The sequence below is a fragment of the Akebia trifoliata genome, chromosome 8 (genome assembly GCF_017979445.1).
Source record: "Akebia trifoliata isolate Shusen 1 chromosome 8, ASM1797944v1, whole genome shotgun sequence".
NCBI classification, from domain to species: Eukaryota; Viridiplantae; Streptophyta; class Magnoliopsida; order Ranunculales; family Lardizabalaceae; genus Akebia; species Akebia trifoliata.
In genome coordinates, this window is record NC_141382.1 from 50,306,913 (window position 1) to 50,328,108 (window position 21,196).

Here is a 21,196-nt window from a genome sequence, read left to right on the forward strand (position 1 = left end):
CTCCCCACGTAACCCCTGCTCGTGTTTGGATTTAAAAAGAATCGTCGTCGGAACGGTACACTTTCAGAAGGGGTGGGTCAATTTGCACACATCAAATTGACTTATTTCATTTATTTGCTTGTTATACTCATTTTAACTTTAAAATATCTCTTTGCACATATCTAATAATTTTTTTTTGACCTCCACTCTCCAATAATTATTATACACATTTAAAGGTATCGAATAATTTTTTTTACTTTTTTTTTTTTTTACATTTTGAAAGATTTAAATGAGAATTTTAAACTTTGATCTTACTTTGTAATGTTTGATATAAATTTTTGTTTGATAAATACCTATTGAATCTATTTAATAATATTCTATAGGTAGTTACTAAATTTATTAAAACAAATTCGATTTGAATTTATCGAATAGAACTGTAAAAATATCTTTGAATTCTTCAATTTGAAATCATTATTTTAAGGTTTTAATAATAATTTTCCATCCGTCCTGACTATTAAATATTAATATAAAAAAATAAAAAATAAAAAAGATAACTTGAAAAAAAAACCTAAAACTTAATCTCTATTAGTTCAACCTCTCACCAAACTTAGAAAGAGAAGAATATAAAAAAGAAAGTTGATTTTTGTTCAATGGATGGCCATGTAAGCTAAAACAAATGGATAAAATGATAATTTACTTTGTTTTTTATAACAGAAATCACTTAAGTGAGTGCATTGAACCATTTTGACGTGTGCAAATAGACCCACCCTTTACAAAACCATCTGATTTTATGTCTTATTCAATTCAATCGGTCGGATTTAAATTTATTTAGAGATTAAGATTTATCACAAGTACCTTCTTTTATTTTTTTATTTTGTTACAAAATCTGGTAAACCTACTGGAGCCACTAGCTCGGCCGAGTCTTTAAAATTATATACATAATAAAACGCTCATGGATCAAATCCAGTCAGATCTGATATAATAATAGCTGGTTGGGGTCTGAAATTGATTCCAAAATTCCTTGGATCAGATCTTCATAAAGCAATCCAGAAGAACAAAGGAATATCGAGAATAAAATAAACCCTAGCTTTCAAAAGCAGCACTTCACTAACGAGTGCTGAGAATAATAAATAAAAATAAAATAGAAAGATTCTATTACCACACCAACTGTGGCTAATGCCACCCCAAAGAATTAGAACACATCAAGGGTGGCGTTTGCAAAAGTTGGGATGGCAATAGAAGCTCTCTATAATATATTACTCATCTTGACAGGTTATGAGGTATCCAAACAAACAATCTCAATCGAGATGGGTGTGGTATCCCAGCAAAACATTCCAAATTGGAGACTATTTGTTTCCAGTTGTTGGACCACCGGACCAATCTGCAACTAATCATAACTATTGGGATTGACAACATGAATCTTCTTTTGATATCCTACAGCCATGTATCTGTAATATCTACAAACCATTATTCGGCAATCCTGCACAAAAGGGTCCCTCATCGTGCCATCACTGATCTTTCCTGTACCCACTTGTTGACAAATCCCTTTTCTCCCCAAAACTCTATTATAGTATGCAATAGAGCTAAAAATAATTTGCCAATCCAAACATATCCAGCTAAAATGGGGACCCAAAGAGCAGTAGCACCAGTGCAATACTGCAACAGCTCTTTGTGGGAAAATTATCTTTAGAAATCTTAAATTCCAATATTTTATTAAACATAATCCATGGAATCTTAAATGAGCCAAGCAACAGAACATAACCAGGATTCTAAATGGAGACACTAACATATATCTTAAGAAGGCAGGAGAGCCTTGGAAAAACTACACATCAAACTCAAAAACTGAAGTCTAGTGAACAAAGAGAAACTAGGCATGTCATCTCAATAGTAACATGGGAAGGACAAAAAGGAAGAGAGAAGATAAAAACACCACCAAAAACACAACCTAAATAATACCTGAAATTTTTATACTACTGGGTATAGTTTTTTTTTTTTTTTTTTCTTACTAAGGGTTCGAAGCATTTTTCACAAAAAGGGGAGTTGACTTCAAACGCATCTGAGTTTGTTGAGCAAGAAGGGATGTTGTGGCTCCATAACTTACACAGCTTTCAACGTGAGCAGCGACAATCTCCTCTGCCAAAACAGGATGGAAAACTGGTTTTGAGTATTTAAGTTCTGCTAAATCATTTGAGAATCAGAGAATGCAATGGACAAAGTATGAAATAGCAGATTTGAAATTTTGAGATTCTAAAATATCGGGAATTAGTTTCAGCAATACAAGGTCAGTGGAATTTTTTATGATCCTGTAAATTATAAGACCATTCACTTGTCCTTTCCAACAGTCTTCAACCTTCCCTGAGGGGATAGGGAAAGAGTAAAGACCTTGGGTTGTCACATCATAAAGCTGTTCCCAAAACATGATTCAAGAATCCATTCAACTGTTCAAGGAACTTTTTGATGACTACATCTTTAAATGGATTCCTTATTTTGTGATCTTGGGATATTAGTTGGCCTTGTGAGGGTTTGTAACTGGCTTACGATGTGTTTGTTATGTCTGCTTTAAGGGTTGGTGTTCATTTGGATGGTCTTCTTGACTGTCTGGCAGCCTCCCTTCATGTTTGTAGTTGTTTTCATTTCTTCTTAAGGAAATATTTTAATCTATCCCAACAAAGTGAAAAAAAATAGAAAGGAAAAAAAAAAAAAGACCATAAGGCATACCTTGAATTTAACATGCCAAAACATTGAATCCAAGTACCTCGTGGTACTCTATTTGTCAGAATGGCCCCGCTTAGTCCTTCGGCGTGAGGGATTTGTATGGGCATTTCGTGTAGGTTTCTTTGCCTTTTTACTGCAAAGGACATAGAAAAGGAAAATATTTTAACTTCTGCAAAGGTGGCATAATCCAAAGTGGAACAACAAAAATTTAAATTGAAACATTGAACCACTTATAAAGAAAAGTGAAATTTGGACTCTTCTAAGTACTAAGTAAGAAATGCTTATTGAAGCAAAACTAACCAGAAAATCGCTGACCACAGTCTGGGCAAAAAGAGTATGGGTAAAGCTAACAAAGCAGAGGCCTACAACAATTGAAATACGAATAAAGTCAGATATTGAAGGTCAAACTAAATAGATGGATTAACTATGGTAAAAAGTTCCCCATTTAATACTCATAGATACATACCGCAAACCACACCAACTCTTTAGTTGCAAGAGTTCTTGTTAACTCATGCTTGTTCAGAGTTTCCTGGACTGTTGCTTGGACCTAAACAATGTAAAAAAGAAATAAAATAAAATACTTTGAGATATAGCAAGGCCAGATGCGTATTAACACAATCTGGGAAGAAAGAAGGAAACAACAAAAAATCCCACAACCCATGAATCAAAAACTCTCAATATTAACTGATAAAAAAGATGACGAGAATTTCTATAGAAAATTCCTGTAACAGTAGCGGTTTAAATGCTTCCTCAAACCCTACAATGAAAACTTGAACAATGCTCTTCAAATCTCTGTACGTATTATGAATTTTCTGGAGTTATTACAAACGTTTAGATAAGAGGATTGGATGATAGGAATTCCATTTACAAACTGAAATAAGATTTGTAAGAGTGGAATTAGACATGGTATATCCTGAATTTTAAGGCCACTTGAAAACAAAGTTTGGTGCTAAATGATTGATGCAATAGGTAGGATAAAAGTGTTGCGTAAATGTCTTGTATTCTGATGGGGAGTTTTACATGTTTTTTTGGTAACTCTTGGATACATAAATAGAGATCTCTAGGGCTGTATAACGTATGAGAAAATAGTGATTGTTCTTGTTTTGTTCCGTGGACATAGGCACACTGTCGAACACGTGAATCCTTGTGTTTTGTGCGATTGAGTTATCTTTGCTATTTCGATTTTTCCACCAAAAGGTTAAATGAATCCCTTTTTTGGGAAGTATATGTAACTTTATTTTGAGGAACTGTTGATTAGCCTAGATGCTGTTTCCATTGAAAGTGATAGGTTAGATAAGAGACTCCAGCTGAAGGACTATTTCCCTAGTGTTCCTTAAGGTTCTTTGAGGGATACTCAAGACCACTAATTGGGTCATAATCCCAAGATTATTGGAAGCAACAACCCACCTCTTGTGCAAGCTCTCCATTGGAAACTTTGACTAAAATGTTAAAAAAAATTGTAAGTTGCATACATTTAACAATTTTTTTCATCATTAGAATGCATGTTCCCAAATATTTGTAAAATGTACAGAAAGGAGGAAGCTATCACCAATGCCTCCATACATGGTTGTTTATTTTTAGAGAGAAAAAGAAGAAAATGCAAATAATAGTCACAAGAAAACCAAGTTATACCTGATGATGGTACTGTGTTGCAGTTTTAAGAAACTTTCTGTAAGCATGAACTCCTTTTTTTGTATAGGGCTTCAATGCAACTCGTGTTTTATTGACATGAGGTTTTGCAATGGTTGCAACATGATCAATGTATGGTTTGGTGAACTTCTTGGCTTCCTGTCACAACATGAACCAGCCGCATTAGAGGTTTGATGTGCAGCACAATGAATAAACAAGGGCAAGCATGATGAAAATACCTGAAAGTAAGGATCTGCCAATTCTTGGGCTTTGATGAAGTGTGGTTTTATGGTGCTCTTGGATGACTCGTAAACCTCAACAGTTTTAGTTGTAATTGATTGCATATGTGGTTCAACATAGGTTGTAAACGACAACCATTTTTCCTTTATCGCAGGGATCCATTTCTTTACATAGAAGAATGGAGTATCAGAAGATAGTTCATCCAATTCAAACATGAACTATACAAATCAAGTTCCCAACAGATGACATGAACAGTTGAAACACAAAAAATAGTATGTGGAAGAAATTTAATCATAGGAACTGTGTCACTAATATAATAATTCATATTATTATTATATATAAAAAAAAGCGAGAAAGTCAAATAGCCATAGAAGAGGAGGAAAAGGTTTAGCAACTAAGACTACAACTCTCTCTCAAATCCCTCTCTATTAAATATGCTAGCAATAAAGAGAACCAAAATGTTATATTGGTATCTAACATCACCCAATAATCAGAGATTATGCATACAAAGTTATTTAAAGAAAATGTACCACAAAGGCTGTCAACACAGTATAGGAGAATTGGCAAAACTCACAGATTTAACTGTTTCCACATGGGGTTCAGCCCACTTCTGAGCTTGGGCTTTTTTCTCTGAGGCCTGACACAAATTTAAAATGTGAAAGTCAGTTTATATGGAAAACTAGATTAATCTGACCACGTAATTATTTATTGAAGTACTCTCATATTAAACTAGAGTACCTTTTGAATTGTGACATCCAACACAGGTTTCCCATGTTCATTCCAGTGTGTTGCTATAAAGGACTGCATATTGAAAACATAAACAATTACAAAGAAGAGGTCTTGTCAAATACTGCCATCTAAGGCAAAGATATTTTACCTGACAATGAACTAAATGTGTAGCAAACCAAGGTGGAAGCCATGCTCCATGGACCTAATCAGAGGTAACAAATACCATATTATTATTATTATTATTATTATTTTGATAAGTAACAAATACCATGTTATTATTAGTCTTGCATCCAATACTTATTATGAGAAATGTCACTCAATGTATAAATTACACTGAATGCACAGAAAAAAAGAAGTATACACATTATAGGCTAAATGAGCACATGTAAACATTATCTGAAAATACGAATCAGAATTCTAAAATGTAAGCAGTTGAAAACATAAGAGCACATTATAGGGCAACAAACCACTAGACATGAAATGAAGGATCAACCAACAAATTCTCCTTAGACGCTGCAGTACTAGAGCACTTGTAATCACACGGCACTCCACACATAATATTTAACAAAAAACAGAATAACTGGCAACACTATTTTCTCTAGCACTTAAACTGGCTCAGAACTTGTTACTCTGGCCTAAACTTTCCCCAGTAACATACAAATCTGGAAGCAAGTTACAACCTAAGGAAGTGGCTGGTATCGTGCACTCATTCAGAAGAGCCAATAAACATTATTTCATACAAAAAAATATTGCCTGGAAAAGGTAAAACCAAGATTCGCAGTAATCTTCAAATTTTAAAATATGGTCACATGTGCTCAAACAGCAACAAGTAGGTGTTAAATTTCAATTTCACTATATATTTCGGTTAGCTTGAATATTAAAATGATGAAGTATTATAGAACTAATAGAAACAAAATTAAATATGCTTTAAAATTCAAGGAACTTCAGCAGAGTGTTATTGACAAATATTTCTAATAGACAAACTATCACAAGACTTGAGAAATCAACAATGATAAACTGATTAGTCTTATCCATAACAAATGCTTCCCCTAGAATCTGTCCAATCATGTGCTTTTTCACTTTCTATAGGAACAAGGAATTATAAATTCTATAGATAACAAATTAGAACCATCAAAATAATCCACACTGCAATATTGTAGTCAAAAGAAAACCATCTTTGCAAACTAAAGTAGTGTCATCTCATGTTTTTACCTTGGTCAACTCTGTAATCTTTGAAGTGGCTTCTAATTTTGCCTTCACCATCTCTTCCTAAAAGAGAATAAATAAATAAAAAGTTACTACATATTGCAACCTAATAGCTCTATTAGACATCAAATCACTAACATACCTCTGCAACTTGAAGAGCACGTTCTGTTTTACGAATTCTGGTTTTTTGTTCATCATTAATCTTTTGAAGCTGTAAAAGGAACCAAAAGGGATAAATAGAAAGTGGAGCAACATCTCTCTAACAATGTAAACATGTTCCCAAGATAACATCACTCAACCTAGTGTTTGAAAAAAAAAACAAGTGAAACCATCTCGTACATGGACATATAAGTGAGCGTACCAGTCCTAAGATGCTACATTCCATTTTTATATAGAAGATATTGGAGTATGTAACATAGACGGGGACACGTGTATTAGTGTCAAACATTGATAAAAAGTACTAGAGGCCCACAAACTCGACTCCAATGAAAGTAACAAAGAAGAGAATGTTAGAATACATGAGTGGTTAGAATGACAAAGACAACCACAAATGAGACCGTTCAAGAAAATTTAGGAATACCCCCCCCCCCCCCCCCCGCCTTAACTAGGAGATAAAATTAAGTCAAGTCATTTGAGATGGTTGGCACGTGTCTAAATAAGATTGATTACGACACAAGTAAGAAGGACTTTAGTGCAAGTCAAAAAATCTAAAATGGCAAAAGTAAGGCCTAAAATGAGATGGATAGAAGTAAAATATAAGATGATGCATAGTTGCATACCCTACCTAAAGATATTCCCCAAAATCGAATGGAATGGTGAAACGGCCCAAGATCCAGAACCTATTAACCAATGACGACTACTAAAGGTGTAACCAATAAAGCAGAAGATGCATGAATTTGCAAGTCCTTCAAGTTCTTGATTGTGTCTCCAAGGACCCAAGCTATATACAACAACAACAAAGCTTCATCCTAGGATTTGGAGTCGACTAAATAAATCACATTCCTCAATTCCACTCGATCCAGAACCAAGTCTCCTGTTACTGTGAGTTTATATTTGCTTTCATTATCTCCCTCTACGTTCTTCTGGGTCTTCTTCTCACTTTTTTGAACCTTGAACTTGAGTATCTATTCTAACTAGGCCTGTATTTGACCTTTGTTTTACATGTTCACACCATTTTAGTTGATTGTCTCAGTTTATTGCCTATTAGAGCTACTCCTACTTTTTCCTGAGTGCATTTATTTCTAATTATATCTTTCCTAGTCTTTCGACTCTTCCATCTCATGATAGCACGATGCTCATAATGCAGGTCTATGGGTCTGTAACTGCTTCATTGAGGATGATTAGCAACAAAGTTAAGTCCAAAATGTAGTTTCCCTCGTGATAGAAAGGTCTCAAGCATGAAATGATGATAGAAAATATTCAATATCTCTTAGTTGACGATCAAGTGATACAAAGTACTTACATTTTGTAGCTTCAAATTCAATTCCTGCATTTTCTTCTCAGCTTCACTTGCACGGGCCTCCAGGGCATCTTTCTTCTTATTTTGTGCTTCTATTTCTTTTCTAAGTTTCTCAACCTGTCAGAAGATTACATCAAGATAATGCACTGATTTTCTGAAAGTATTTAAAGTCCTCTCCCCTTATAACTGACCTGTTTTTCAAGTTCACGTGCTCGTGCATGTGCTTTCCCCACCTGCTCCTCAGCATCTACTGTCCCTTTCTTCTAAAAGTGGAGCAACCAATTTTTTCAACAGAAAAAAAAAACCTTTTTCAATGACTAGTCAAGAGATCATAAGCTAAAAAAAAGGCGAAGAAAATTTTAGGTCTACTTGACAATGATCAAGATATTTGAAGTAAACTGATGAAAAACTCTATTTCCTTTTTGAAAAAAATTCAATTTTGGTCACTGAATCCATATCATAGTATCATGTGTTGTTCATGCTTACTAAACAAATAGAACTATGAGCACATTCTTTGGGCCGAGCGACCCTAAGAATGTCTGACCCACCCTCGGTGAACACCCAAAGCAAATCAACCTACTATATCATTCCCTGCCTTTGGATTAAAGCATTTTTTCCATCATGGATTTAGAACCCAAGCTTTTACACGTAGAACCCATTGCTTATTGTGGTCTCACCAAGATGTAGACCAGACATTCATGGTTTCATCATACCAAAAGGTATGCCCCATGTCAACATTGTGCGACCCACAACCAGAACATATACTCATAAACATTTTTTTAGTAAGAATTCATGACAAACATCAACATTTACTACTCCTGTTAATCTGTAAGCATAAACAATATTTCTTAAGGAGGATAAGTAACAATGGAAGTTATAAATCACTGTTCCATTCAATTATAGAACCTTACCTGGATCGTTTCTATCTCATTCTTTAATGATGTGATGCTATTAGACTTCTCTTCCATGGCATTTTTCATCCATGCTATGCTCTCATCCTTGCTTTTCAATTCTTGGGTCTTCTCCTCAATGCTTGATTCTTAAACAGAGAGTTGGAAAAATAGAACCCGTCATTCTAACCAATCAACCAAAAAACCAAAAGGGCCATTGGGTAAATAAACTAAACTCTGTACATTGTAAAACACATAAAAGCCAGAATCCAAACAGTTCCTTGGTTTGTAGCAGGAAGGATCTGTTTGGATTGCCAATCTGCAAAAATAAATAACTACATAGAGCTATTTAGAACAAAAGACCAATTCAAAGCAATGATCTTGATTTCTCTGTTAATCAGTTTCTATTGAAACAGTCTCTAAAATCACAAGATACCATCACAACGAGCGTCAAAACAATTTCTTTAGATTGACATTGTTGAGCTAGGAAAAACTTCTATGCAGAAAAAAAATCTTAAAGTAATCCAAAAAGTCCTGATTTTGGCGATTTTAATGAAGAAAAACATACGAAACCTACCTAAAACAAGCAAAATTTAACTGAAAATTAACAAAACTTCAATCAAAACTATCTTTGTTATCAAAAGCCTAATAGTTTCAACTTCAGAAATCTCCGCGGAGGTCGAGACCAACTACAGCAAACCAATCAACAAAAACAAACGACAAAGATCTCCAAAAAAAAAATAATAATCACCAAAATCAATAAATCGAAGACATGTAGAGAATTTGAACAAAACCTAGAACAGATAGCTTCGACTTGAGTTGCTCAAATTCGATCTTCAATGAAGAATCAGAACCACCCGGTGCAATAATTTCATCTTCAATCGCCGAATCTGCCCTAATTCCCTTAAAAATTAGGGCTAGAAAGATCGATAAGATCAATAACTTCGCAGTCGCCATGAGGGAGAGAGCGATAGGGATCTTAGATTTCTCTTCAGTTCTTCGTCGAAGTAGTTGGGGCGAACAAAACGAAGAAAATAAAATAGGAAATTTTTTCGGTTTTTATTTACAGATTTTAGAGGTGGAGCTTGAATTTGTTGACACGTGTCAGTTTCCAGGTTGAATACTCGTACAAAGGCGAGTCCGTGACCGATAATTGGCGGTTTCCAGACGAAAGCGCGAGTCAAAATATTTACAACTTTTCTGTCTATTCTTCGGCACGTGTGGTACGCATACCAAGACAGGGCAAGTCGTTGTACTCCCGGATATAGATTAGCAAACCAACTCCTGATCTTCATTCCTGAGGATTTTCTCATTGGGTGCTTAGAATTTTCCACGTGGGCAGTCCAAAAAGCTCAGTAAATGGGCCTAACATTCATGGTAGGTGGGACCCAAAGTGAATGATATACTAATGGCGTGCAATGGAGACATGGAGTTGGTTTACAACTCAACTACAGAGAGTAAGGGATCTCATTCAACAAAAAGGTCGATTAGTCCACGTCATGTAGAAGATATAATCTTGACCCTACGATCTGTTGACTTCTTCCATAGACTTTATACAATCTGAACTGTAGAATTGGTGGGCCCATATATCAAAATCTAACAAAAGATCAGCTCGATCAGAATATTCTAGCCGTCAAAACATTAGGTACCTTATATTATAGATTGGAGTTGAGCGGTCTATCAAATTTGATGGGTTGGGTCCATAAATTATAAACTTTCGATTACAATTATTTATGATTGAAGGCCCCGTACTGCACCAGACCTACCACATTTATTTCTATTATTATCAATGAAAGGTGGGTGGGATTTTTTTCAAAAAATTCAAACAAGGCCCACAAAAAGAAAATGTAATCTTACACATCGAAATTGATATAATGTTCCAATCATCACCATTCATTATTGATCAAATACCTTTGTGTTGTTCATCACGTGGCAAACCCCAAGTCTTTGATGATCTATTTAAGTATATTTTCATGAAGACGACTTGGTTTTTGATCCATTTGTTATGTGATGAACATCATACGTTGATTCCTTCAAGTATACTTATTATGTTCTTCTTAGCCATTATCTTATCTTTTCTTTTTTTAATACAAATTTTCCTTAGCTCCTATAGGCGAGAAATTAAGAGAAAGTTGGCTAAGATGATTTGGACACGTTCAATGACAATTACAACCCTAATTATAAGGAATATTTAACTTGAAAATCTTAAAAAGATCAAGAGGATGCCACAAAAGAATATGAATTTAGTTAGTGAAAATGTATATGAACTCTTACTCTCAATGACAGAAGATTTGACTTTGGACAAATAATGAAATGGAGGAATAAGATTCATTTAGTAGACCCCAACTCTAGGATGAGACCATGTTTTCATCGTCGTCGTCGTTGTTATTGTCGTTGCCATTATAGACAAGGCAAAGCCATTTCTTTAATTATAAGTAACATTGTCAGTGGTTGGACTGAGATAGACTATATCCAGAAATCTCTACTCAAGAAATTTATATTTGTTTATGTTTATAATTCTTGAGACTGCTTCATCAACTGTATTGCACACAAAAAAAATGGCATTTAAATTCAACAAAGTTGCTCCCCTTGGCTTCCATTTTCAATGATTTTAGATTCACAAACACTAAGTTTATGACAATCCCAATGTTTTGTGTCTCTTACATAAAATGTTTCATACTTGGTCTGTGACATATATAGGGTGCACTCACCCATGGTGAGTTGAGTGGAATTAGAGCATTTTATGATGCTCTTTTGTGTCGTTGACAACATTGGCAAAAGTTCACTTTTTTTCCTCCCTAATCCTTTACTATTCGCTGTCCAAGGGTTTCCACTATCCTTGATTTTTTTTGGCCTAGAAATGGGATTTTGACATATTAAAGAAAATTAAGCTAAAAGTTTATATGTGTTTTATTGGTATAATTTTCATTTCAGTCGGCAATACTCTCTTTGAAACATTGCGATTACACTTGCAAACAAAATTTCCTAATTTACTAAAGGAAAAATACACACGCACATTCCCTCAAAGTACAAAGCTTAAACCACGCGAAAGGTCTTGAAGGTGGTGTTAAGGTTTGCAAGGCTTGACTGCACCATAATTTTGCCTCCAAATCTGTCAAACCGACATCTGCTCAGTGATGATTTCTGATAAGCCACCAACACCACCCCCGAGGCATCCGTGCAATCCTCCACATTCCTTCCTAAAACTCTCGCAACACCCACCAATCTCTCTCGTCTCTAAACTTCCACATACATGAATAGATTTTGATTCCTTGTCGCTTCTGCCCGTCATGCAATTAGTCCTTTCGTGACATGTGTCATCGAAACCCATAGGTTGCCCCTTGCACCCAACATGGGCATCTCCATTTTGCAAGCAACCGGTTGTAGGCTTGATCTGGACATGATGGTGGTGGTGATCGTGATCATGTTCGTGGTGGTGGTGTGTCTTGCTTAACTCGTCTTGCTTGCTTGATTCCAATCGTTCACTGGCATGGTTTGTGCCGCGGGTAACAGATAATGAGTGGTCACATGTAGCATGGGTAGCGTGTCGGTCTGATTTTTCTGAACAATTGAGATGATTGCTCATCCCACACCGCACTCCATCTCCATCTGCAATCTTACTTATCTGTATCACATGTGAGTCCATATTGTGGGCAATCGAAGTGTGATCATTGTGGTTATGATGTGTGAACTCTTTTATTCCTAAGCAATCATTGTGCATACTAATCGAATTCCCACAGCCATCTTTCTCACATGAACTAGAATGAACAGATTGACATTTGTTTCTTGAATCACACATTTGTTCTTCCTCATGTTGATATGTGTTTCGTGTGTCACCATGTGCACAACATTTTTGTTGAACTGTATCTTTCAATCGACAATCATCGTTCTCGTGTGGGACATGCTTGCAACCACCACACGAACTATGTCCGCTGTGTGGCGCACAGTTAGTTTTCTGACGTCTTCTATGTTCATTGGTGCCACGTAGAAGGAGCATACTATTAAATATCACTAGCAAACATGTACCGACATCAGCCAAAATTGCTGCCCACACCAACGGGTGACCCCAAAAGGCTAATGTAAGGATAGCAGTCTTAGTAAGAATCGATAACCCCACATTTTGCACTATTTTCCAGTGTGTCTCCCTAGCAAGACGGATAGCTTGGGGTATCTTTCTAATGTCGTTCGACATGAGTGTTATGTGCCCTGTCTCAGTTGCCAATGCAGAACCTGAGATTCCCATAGAGATACCAATGTCAGCAGTAGCTAATGCTGGTGCATCGTTCACACCATCGCCAATCATTGCCGTCGGTCCATTTTTCTTAAGGTCGTTGATGATTCTCACCTTCTCTTCAGGTAGGAGTTCTGCATGGACTACCTCTATAGCATGCGCTAGCTGTAGATGTAAAGCAAAATATTAGTATCTTTTTATATTTCTTAACAAAAATCCTTCTATTTTATAAAATTTAGTCAATGTTTCTAGATTCTGATTTTGAATTGTCGGAATCAGGTTATGGAATTTGATTTCTAGAATCCAAAATTTTGTTCTCGAAATTTGAGACTATTGTGATACAATGTATAGTATACCCAAGTGGAAAAAAAAAAGTCATTCTAGTGAAAAACACTAGAATTGAAAATTGGGTTTTGACTTATTTATGCTACTAGCTGATTTTTGTTTCTGATTAATTGAAAATTGATTTTGTTGAGAAATGGGGGGTTAGTTGTTGCACCTGATCTTGTGCCCGCATTGCGGCCACATTGCTATCTCCAGTAAGCATAATGGTTTTAATTCCCAAATGTTTCAATTCATTGATGGCCTCAGCGACCCCAGATCGACAAGTATCGGCGAGGCTGAATATTCCGATTGGAGTTGCTCCTGAGAATATATATCCAATTGTCGATCCTCCCTCAGTTTCTCCTTCAAGTGTGGGAACTGAAATTTTCAAGACTACTTATTAGAATTCAAAAAAGAGCTTAAATTCCATCAAAATCACAAAAAATAATGCAAATTAAGCTAGCTATGTTCTAGACTATATTAATGGCAGGATGTTTTCTTAAAAAATTATTTTCTTGAGAAAATGTATTTAGTTGGGCAAAGTTAAACAAATGTTATTTAGTTTTGTGAATCAGAAATTATTTCCCATTTTCTCTAGAAAATGATTTTTCTGTGAAAACACATATAATGATGGACATACAAGTCACATTTTCCTGGTAAAACCATTTTCCCATAAACAACAAAAATTAAAGGAGTTGAGAACCATTTTTACCTGTTTCACAACCAGCTCTCATCGCGATTTTCTTATTTCCAATGAAAATGTTTTTTCCATCAATTTCTCCATAAATACCTTCTCCTGGAAAATCTTTAAATTCCTTGACATTTTCTGGCTTTGGTTCAATGAAATTTAGATGTCCATAGTCAATAAGTGCAGCAGCCATTGGGTGACTCGATTTACTCTCGATGCTCGAAATCCTTCAATATTTTTAACTTTTTAATATCAATAAAAATAAATATAAAAAATTATATATTTAATAACAAAATTTAATTGACTAAAATGCTCAATTACTTTGAAGTAGCCTTGCAATATTTATACTAAAAACTCCTAATTATCAAATGTTCTAAGCCAAAGGTTAGTAATCACCAATAAGACTGATTTTTTTCTTTTTTCTAATTCGCTGGTCTACTAAAAGAGTGGGTCAGACATTTTGTCGACATGCCCTCGAAAAATATTCTTAATTTTAAAAATGCCACGATTTTAACTCGACTTTATAGTGCCATTTAACGTATTTATACGATTTCTCCAAACCCATGGAATTTTGGCCCACTCTTTTATAGATCTAGCTTGATTGGTGATGTGAAATTATAGCATTTGGAATAAAATTAAAATAATAATAATAATTGATTTACCAATAGAGCAATGTGTCCAGACTAATATCGCAACGGAGTGATCGAAAATCCATCACCAAGAATTCTCCTCTGGTTATCGTCCCCGTCTTGTCGAAAGCCATGATCTTAATTTTAGCTAGAATTTCAAGGAAATCTCCACCCTTGATCAAGATCCCAGTTGTCGCTGCCTTGGTAAACGCGCAGAAAACTGCAATGGGCGTGGAGAGGACAAGTGCACATGGACATGCACTTACCAGTATAACCAAAGCTAAGTGACCCCAACGCTTTATGTCATGGGTTCCTATTGCAGCAGGAACGGCCACAAATGCGGCGGATGTTATAACCACGGCTGCAAAATTATCTAAGAGTATTAGTTATGAAAGATTGTAATAAAGTGTATTGTGATACATCAAATCATATCTAAAATACGACCAATCACTCTGAAATTAAAATTAGATCAAATATTGGTTATCATGTTTTTTTTTTTCCTTATATAAATCCTCTTAATGAAAATTCATGAAATCAAATTATTTTCATCATCAAATCCCCTATTTTTTACATTTATGAATCACCAAATTTTATTATATATCAAATCCCACATTGAAAAATAAGAAAGTGTTTAATTTTTTTATTTTTTCGTGTGAAAAAAAGGATAATAAAACGACGTTTTTTGTTATAAATGACAAAATCGTGTTTTTTAATCATCAGAAATGCAAGTCGCTTTTTAAACGCGTTAAAAAAAAGCGTTGTTTTTTGTTACTATGGGACTAGATTATAAATTAATTTTGAAGATAACTAACCTGGTGTATAATACTTGGCACACCTGTCTATGAACCTTTGTGTTTTGGATTTGTTGTTTTGGGCCTCTTCAACAAGCTTTGCCATTTTAGCTACCACACAGTCTTCAGCTAGAGCTGTGGTTTTTACACTAATGTAACCATTAACGTTTATGGTCCCAGCCCACACATTAGATTGATTCTGTTTAGTGACTGGGAAGGATTCTCCAGTTAAAGTCTTCTCATCGATTTCACACTTTCCTTCGACGACAATTCCATCGATTGGGATTACTTCTCCTGCCTTAACTGCAAGGATTGTGCTCACATTAACGTCTTTGGCATCGATGACTTGTCCAGTTTCGGCTAAGACTGCCTTTTGAGGGACCACGCTCATCAATGATGACATGACCGCATTTGCCTATAAAATGATAGTTTCGATCATGATGATTATTAGAATAAATGACGAAGAAAATTCGGAGAAGGTTTTGATTATTAAAAATAAGAATCACAATTTCAAAATTGATCATTTGGTGACAATGTAAAGGCATCTTGTGCATAAAAAGAGCCATGAGTGGGGATTTAAGCAACTTCTGCTTTTGGTCCATTTTTTTAATTTTGTATTTTATGTATAAAAAAAAGTCGTGATGGTAAATCGTACATGGTTGACGTGGCAAGGGCGCAAAATCATAGATCTTTTTCTTTGGGATACACAAGAAAAAAGATTTGCAGTCCTGTGTGCTTGCCACATCAGCTACGTACAGACCACGTATGAGTTACCGTGTGCATTCATCATTATTAAAAAAAAAAAAAAATAGCTTGACCAATAGTTTATGGGGAGCATTTTGCAAACAACCTTAGGGGGATGATCTCTATCTAAAACTTCTAATTAACCCCATCAAAAGTGATTTACAAAGTTGAAGAATTGTGGATTTTATCGTTAACTTGTAAATCACTTTTGGTGGGGTTAGAAGTTTCATATCAGGATGATCTCCTCACCATAGAGATATTCCTCACAAAAAAATAGTCCAATCCGAAACTTTTAAGCCATATAGAACAAATTTTAGCTCCCAACATTGTCCCCCTAAGATTGTTTGCCAAACGCCACCCATAGTTTGGGGCCATTATATTTGAATGGTTTCAACAATGATTTCTAGCCGTTTGGATTTAAGCAATCTTTGTACTTGGATTTACTGGTTATTAATCACCAATCAAGCTGATTTTTTTCATTTTAGGACTAGCAAAAGGGATGGCATCATGGTGTGTTTGAATTGGATGGTTATGGGGACTGATCCAAAGGTATTGGATTGGGTTCTTATTCGGGTCAGGACGCAATCGAATGATTGTTGAATCTAGTCATTGGGTTATGAAATCGAATCATCATTGGATCAAAACTGATCGGATTTTGAGAGAGAGAGAGAGAACCTTGTGACTTGCTCTTGATTCAAGCCATTCAGCAATGGTGAATAAGAAGACTATTACCCCAGCCTCAGTATAATCTTTTAAAGCTATTGTTCCTCCAACTGCAAAGCAAATATCATCAAATACAATTAACACTCAAAGATAAAGACAGCCACTTCCATGATCTTTAGTTTATAGAAAATGAATTTTAAAAATGGAGTAGTTGGATTATGGGACCCATCTATTGGTGGGTTCCACATAATAGATAAGCTATTTTAGAAATAAAAAATAAAAAAATAAACTCTATAAGATTAATATTCACCATCTAACCTGCCTTTTTTTTTTTTTTGTCAATCATTATCTAACCATCCAATTTAATTTGACTATTTTTCATCAAAATCACTAATCAAACTGATTTAAGTGTTTGGATCCATCAAATAAAGAGAAGTTAAGAGTAGCTATCAAAGAAATTCATTCATATCAAGTGGCTATATATGTTCATGCTACATTAATGAACCCCACAATCCACGTTGAATTTTGAATCATGTTAACTTAAGCAATCCAAAGGCGTGTTGCTTACGATTCCGCAAAATATGTCTTCATCATCTCACATCCATTGTTAGTGTACGAAAAAAATAAAAAAATCGCATCAGTTGGTATCAGAGCTTGTAAAATAAATGAAAGGAATTAGAAGGGATGCTCATCTTGGAGAGAAATTTTCTTCGAAGTGATTTACCAAAGTGGGTGAATTTTTTGACCAAAAAAATAAGGTGAAGTCAGTACAATGATCATATAAGGGTTCTACCCATTTTGACAAAAATAAATAAATACCAAAATGGACATATAATTTTTTTGATAAATATTTTAAAAGCATGTCTAGTCTAGTAATTTCAAAATCATATGTGCACCATCTTTGTACTTTCCTCCTTTCTTTTATATTTCTCTCCCCTTTTCTCTGGTTGATGATGATTAGGAGGTTTAGTTGAAAGAGTTGTGCTGTGGTTATTTTATTATTTTGCTCCAAATGATTTCGATTTATTATAACTCGAAAATTAAACTAAGCAAGAAAAGTAGTATTTTTTATTCTTATTTTTGACAAAGTTGAAGAAAATGAAAAAGGCAGGGAAACGATTACGTTCGACAAATGAAATAATGGAGTGTTGGAGTCTACAATGACTCCAAACATAATCTGGACATCCATCTTATTATACTGTTTTCGTTTAATAAACATCAGTTTCACATAAATTGATGTAACATTAACCTAATGGCATGTTAATAGTGTTCTATCTAATAAGATTAGATAGCTTTTTTTGCTTTACTAATTATAAAAGAAGTGTTGGAAATTCTCTATGTTAAGCTAAATGAAATTAAACATTTCTACCATGAAATGCTATTGAAATTTGTACTGAACAAACATGCTTTGTGGTGGATATAATTTTCTTCCTTCTTAAAATAATTTCAGTTATTTTGATGGATTTATTTAAATTTTAGATATTTCATTACAAATTAAGCAAACTGTGAAGTTATCAAAACTTAATTCAGATTACAACCCAAAAGAACTCAGATCAATGGAATGGAGGAACACTACGTGAAAAAGGGGTAAATCCAACGTCAAGGTTCGTCAAATTTGACTAAATTTGACAGACCTTGGCATCGAATTTACCCATTTTTTCACGTAATGGAACATGATTCATTTAGTCCACCTTGAATCGTATTATATAGAAATTTAAATGTAACTAAGAAAATTGTTGAATGGTCTAAACTTAATCGTAATTAAGATCCAAAGTAAAAGTAAATTAGATTGAGACAGTGAAAGCACATATGAAATGGTAAAGTCTTATCTCAACTTTTTATCGAGATCCTTTTTTCAAAGCAAACTCACCATGGGTTCAAACCCCACTTACCCTAATTGCCTATATTATACAAAACAATGCTCAATGTATCCCTGTGATGGAATTATGAAATCACTCTAAAACAGAATACTTGACTTTGGACAAAGACTAAATAAACATAATTTATTTAACCGGCCTCAAATCTTTGAGATAAAACATTGTTATTTTGTTGTTGTAGAAATTTAAATATAATTTTGTAAATTGTGAATTAATGGTCAAATTTTTTAAAGTACTGAAATTGTACAAGATGATAATGCGAAGTACACTTACTTGCTATCAAAACAAGAATGTTGATGTCGAGTGTGAAGTTTTGAATTGCAGCTTTGCTTCTAAATAAGATCGGAGGAAGACCAACCATGACTGCGGCTAAAGCGAACCATTTTGTGATTTCGGCCAGAAGTAACAATTTTACGGCGTGGAAAAGATATTTTAAAAATGATATTGAAAGTAATAAACCACAAGCCATTGTATATGGACTTGGCCATTTTTTCCCATATTTTTCTTCCCCATATACTCGAACATTCGCTTCCAGCCTTGCTTGATTAAGCGCCTTAACTGTAAATGATGCCAATAAAAATGGAAATTAAGTACTTCAAAATAATTTTAAACAAAAATAAAATTAAAAATGGCCATAAATCATGATGCAAATAAATAAATAATAAGATTATGTTAGAAAAGGGTGTCAAATTGTTAATATGTATGTAATTATGGTTAATTCCGGGTATATGAAAAATGGTATGTTATGGTAAATAAATAAATAAAAACCATTGTGAGTATTTATGTAAATCTGAAAAGGTATTATGGTAATTTCCTTCTCAAACCCTTTTCAGGGTATGATGGTAAATAAAATGTTAAAAAAAAAAAAAACAATTTATTGAAAAAATCATTTTGAGAAAATGGATTTTCTTGAAGATTGCACCTGGGAAAATGTCAAAAGAGAGATATAGAGAGAGATTTTTTTTTTTTTTTTGGTGCTGGGGTAATCTTAGTAGTTTAACATAAGGATTTTCCCCCGATGAGAAAATAATTTTCTTGGAGATCAGCTTAGGAAATATTTTGTTAAGATGGAAAATTAATTTCCTCAAAAAATATTTTTCCCACAAAATTCCTCAATCATACACAAGTGGCATTTTCGAGAAAAAATATATTTTCCACCTTATCATGCATACAGACTGGAAAAGTATGATTTCTAGGCTAGATTATGGGTCTAAAGTGGGCAACGTTCTCAATGCTCTAGCAAACAGAACAGTATCTATTCTACAATGAAGGGTCTTTTATAAAAATCTAAGGGTGGCTTCTCAAATTTCTTACAACTATGATATCATGGAACACGTTTTACCAATTTGAATCTGTGAGATGAGGAGATCATCATGGATGACGATGACCGTTCTTGATGGGACGATGACGTTGACGTCTTGGATTCCATCAAGTGGCTTCAGTATCCTCTCAATCAGTGGGACCTCAGATGAACAGCAAATACCCAATACATCAAAGTAGCTTTTTTTGAACTTTTTTGCTTCCTTGCTTTTTTCTATACCAGCCATTTTCAACCTGTAACCATATAAAAATCAACAAAATTTGAAATATGGTAAGCAAATTATAGTATTATACAAATTCGCCTTAGAATTAAATTTCTACAATTAGTCTAAATGTCCAATAATCTAATAACTCTTTGCAGCCCTTCGATGGTCCTCACGATTACGTCATGAGAAGTAAGATGATCAGCCAATAAATATGTGTTAGAGAGAGAGAGAGAGAGAGATGAATGTTTTAACAAGAATGAGAGATTATTGATTTATAATTTAAAAAAATACAAAACAAATTGAAGAAATAGAGATTACTGAATTAATTGTAACTCGGAGAAGAAGAAGAAAAGAGACAGAGAGATGATTTATTCATCTTTTGCTCTATTTGAACAAAACCCATTAAAGGAAACATAACTCGAAATTAATCTTGTAATTATCATAAAGAAGAGAAGAGTAGAGGAGAGAGAGAGAGAAAAATTGTTCATCTTTTGCTCTATTTGAACAAAACACATTAAAAAAAAAAACACAACGCAACATTAATCTTGTAATTCTCATATAAAGAAGTAGAAGAAGAAGAAGAAGAAGAAGTTGAGGAAGGTTTACTCTAATAATTAATTAAGAGTGACCTTCCTTGGATGCAGGAAGGTTTTGAGCTTCAAATATGATCCCGATCTAGCGAAGCAGTTGTGAAAGCTCAACGATGGAGGCCTTAAGAGGAGTTTAAGAAGGCAATGCAAGTGGGATTGAGAGAAGATATAAGAAGAAGAATGGTATAAAATAGAAGAATTACTTTGTAAGATATTTTTTTTCTCTATCGTGGGAATAATCGATCACCTTTTGTCTCTTGGATGGATGTATAAAGAATGAGTCATG

At 34.4% G+C, this 21,196-nt stretch overlaps 2 protein-coding genes across 3 annotated transcripts; both read right to left on the bottom strand.

The window, feature by feature from the left end:
* Positions 1–1,659: 1,659 nt before the first annotated feature.
* LOC147397559 (uncharacterized) lies at positions 1,660–9,882 on the bottom strand. Of its 2 annotated transcripts, none has more exons than XM_086449330.1 (15): positions 9,642–9,882; positions 8,869–8,996; positions 8,149–8,217; positions 7,961–8,074; positions 6,641–6,709; positions 6,505–6,561; positions 5,441–5,494; positions 5,302–5,364; positions 5,138–5,200; positions 4,563–4,727; positions 4,327–4,482; positions 3,161–3,241; positions 2,995–3,056; positions 2,698–2,827; positions 1,660–2,112 (listed from the first exon to the last, which is right to left on the bottom strand). In XM_086449330.1, exons 1-14 carry the CDS (start codon positions 9,802–9,804, stop codon positions 2,746–2,748), a joined length of 1,326 nt encoding a protein of 441 aa, XP_086305456.1. In that variant the 5' UTR covers positions 9,805–9,882; the 3' UTR covers positions 1,660–2,112; positions 2,698–2,745. The 2 variants fall into 2 exon arrangements, with proteins under 2 accessions (XP_086305456.1, XP_086305455.1); XM_086449329.1 differs by having other exon boundaries at positions 8,149–8,220.
* Positions 9,883–11,736: 1,854 nt separating this feature from the next.
* LOC147397560 (putative inactive cadmium/zinc-transporting ATPase HMA3) lies at positions 11,737–21,083 on the bottom strand. Its single transcript, XM_086449332.1, has 9 exons — positions 20,927–21,083; positions 20,137–20,348; positions 19,068–19,352; positions 16,930–17,027; positions 15,532–15,925; positions 14,753–15,080; positions 14,115–14,317; positions 13,578–13,780; positions 11,737–13,243 (listed from the first exon to the last, which is right to left on the bottom strand). The coding sequence occupies exons 2-9, from the start codon at positions 20,339–20,341 to the stop codon at positions 11,963–11,965; spliced, it is 2,997 nt and encodes a 998-aa protein (XP_086305458.1). The 5' UTR covers positions 20,342–20,348; positions 20,927–21,083; the 3' UTR covers positions 11,737–11,962.
* Positions 21,084–21,196: the final 113 nt, after the last annotated feature.

Bases quoted from the DNA above. Each gene is read 5' to 3' on its own strand.
- LOC147397560 (XM_086449332.1), bottom strand. From the start codon at position 20,341: ATGGCTGGTATAGAAAAAAGCAAGGAAGCAAAAAAGTTCAAAAAAAGC. The intron at 19,353-20,136 runs GTAAAACGTGTT...CATCATTTACAG, and splicing joins CATCTCACAGATTCAAATTG to TTAAGGCGCTTAATCAAGCA. The intron at 15,081-15,531 runs GTTAGTTATCTT...ATAATTTTGCAG, and splicing joins TGCCAAGTATTATACACCAG to CCGTGGTTATAACATCCGCC.
- LOC147397559 (XM_086449329.1), bottom strand. From the start codon at position 9,804: ATGGCGACTGCGAAGTTATTGATCTTATCGATCTTTCTAGCCCTAATT. The intron at 6,562-6,640 runs GTATGTTAGTGA...ATTCTCTTTTAG, and splicing joins GTGCTCTTCAAGTTGCAGAG to GAAGAGATGGTGAAGGCAAA. The intron at 5,365-5,440 runs GTAAAATATCTT...TTCAATATGCAG, and splicing joins CACATTTAGTTCATTGTCAG to TCCTTTATAGCAACACACTG.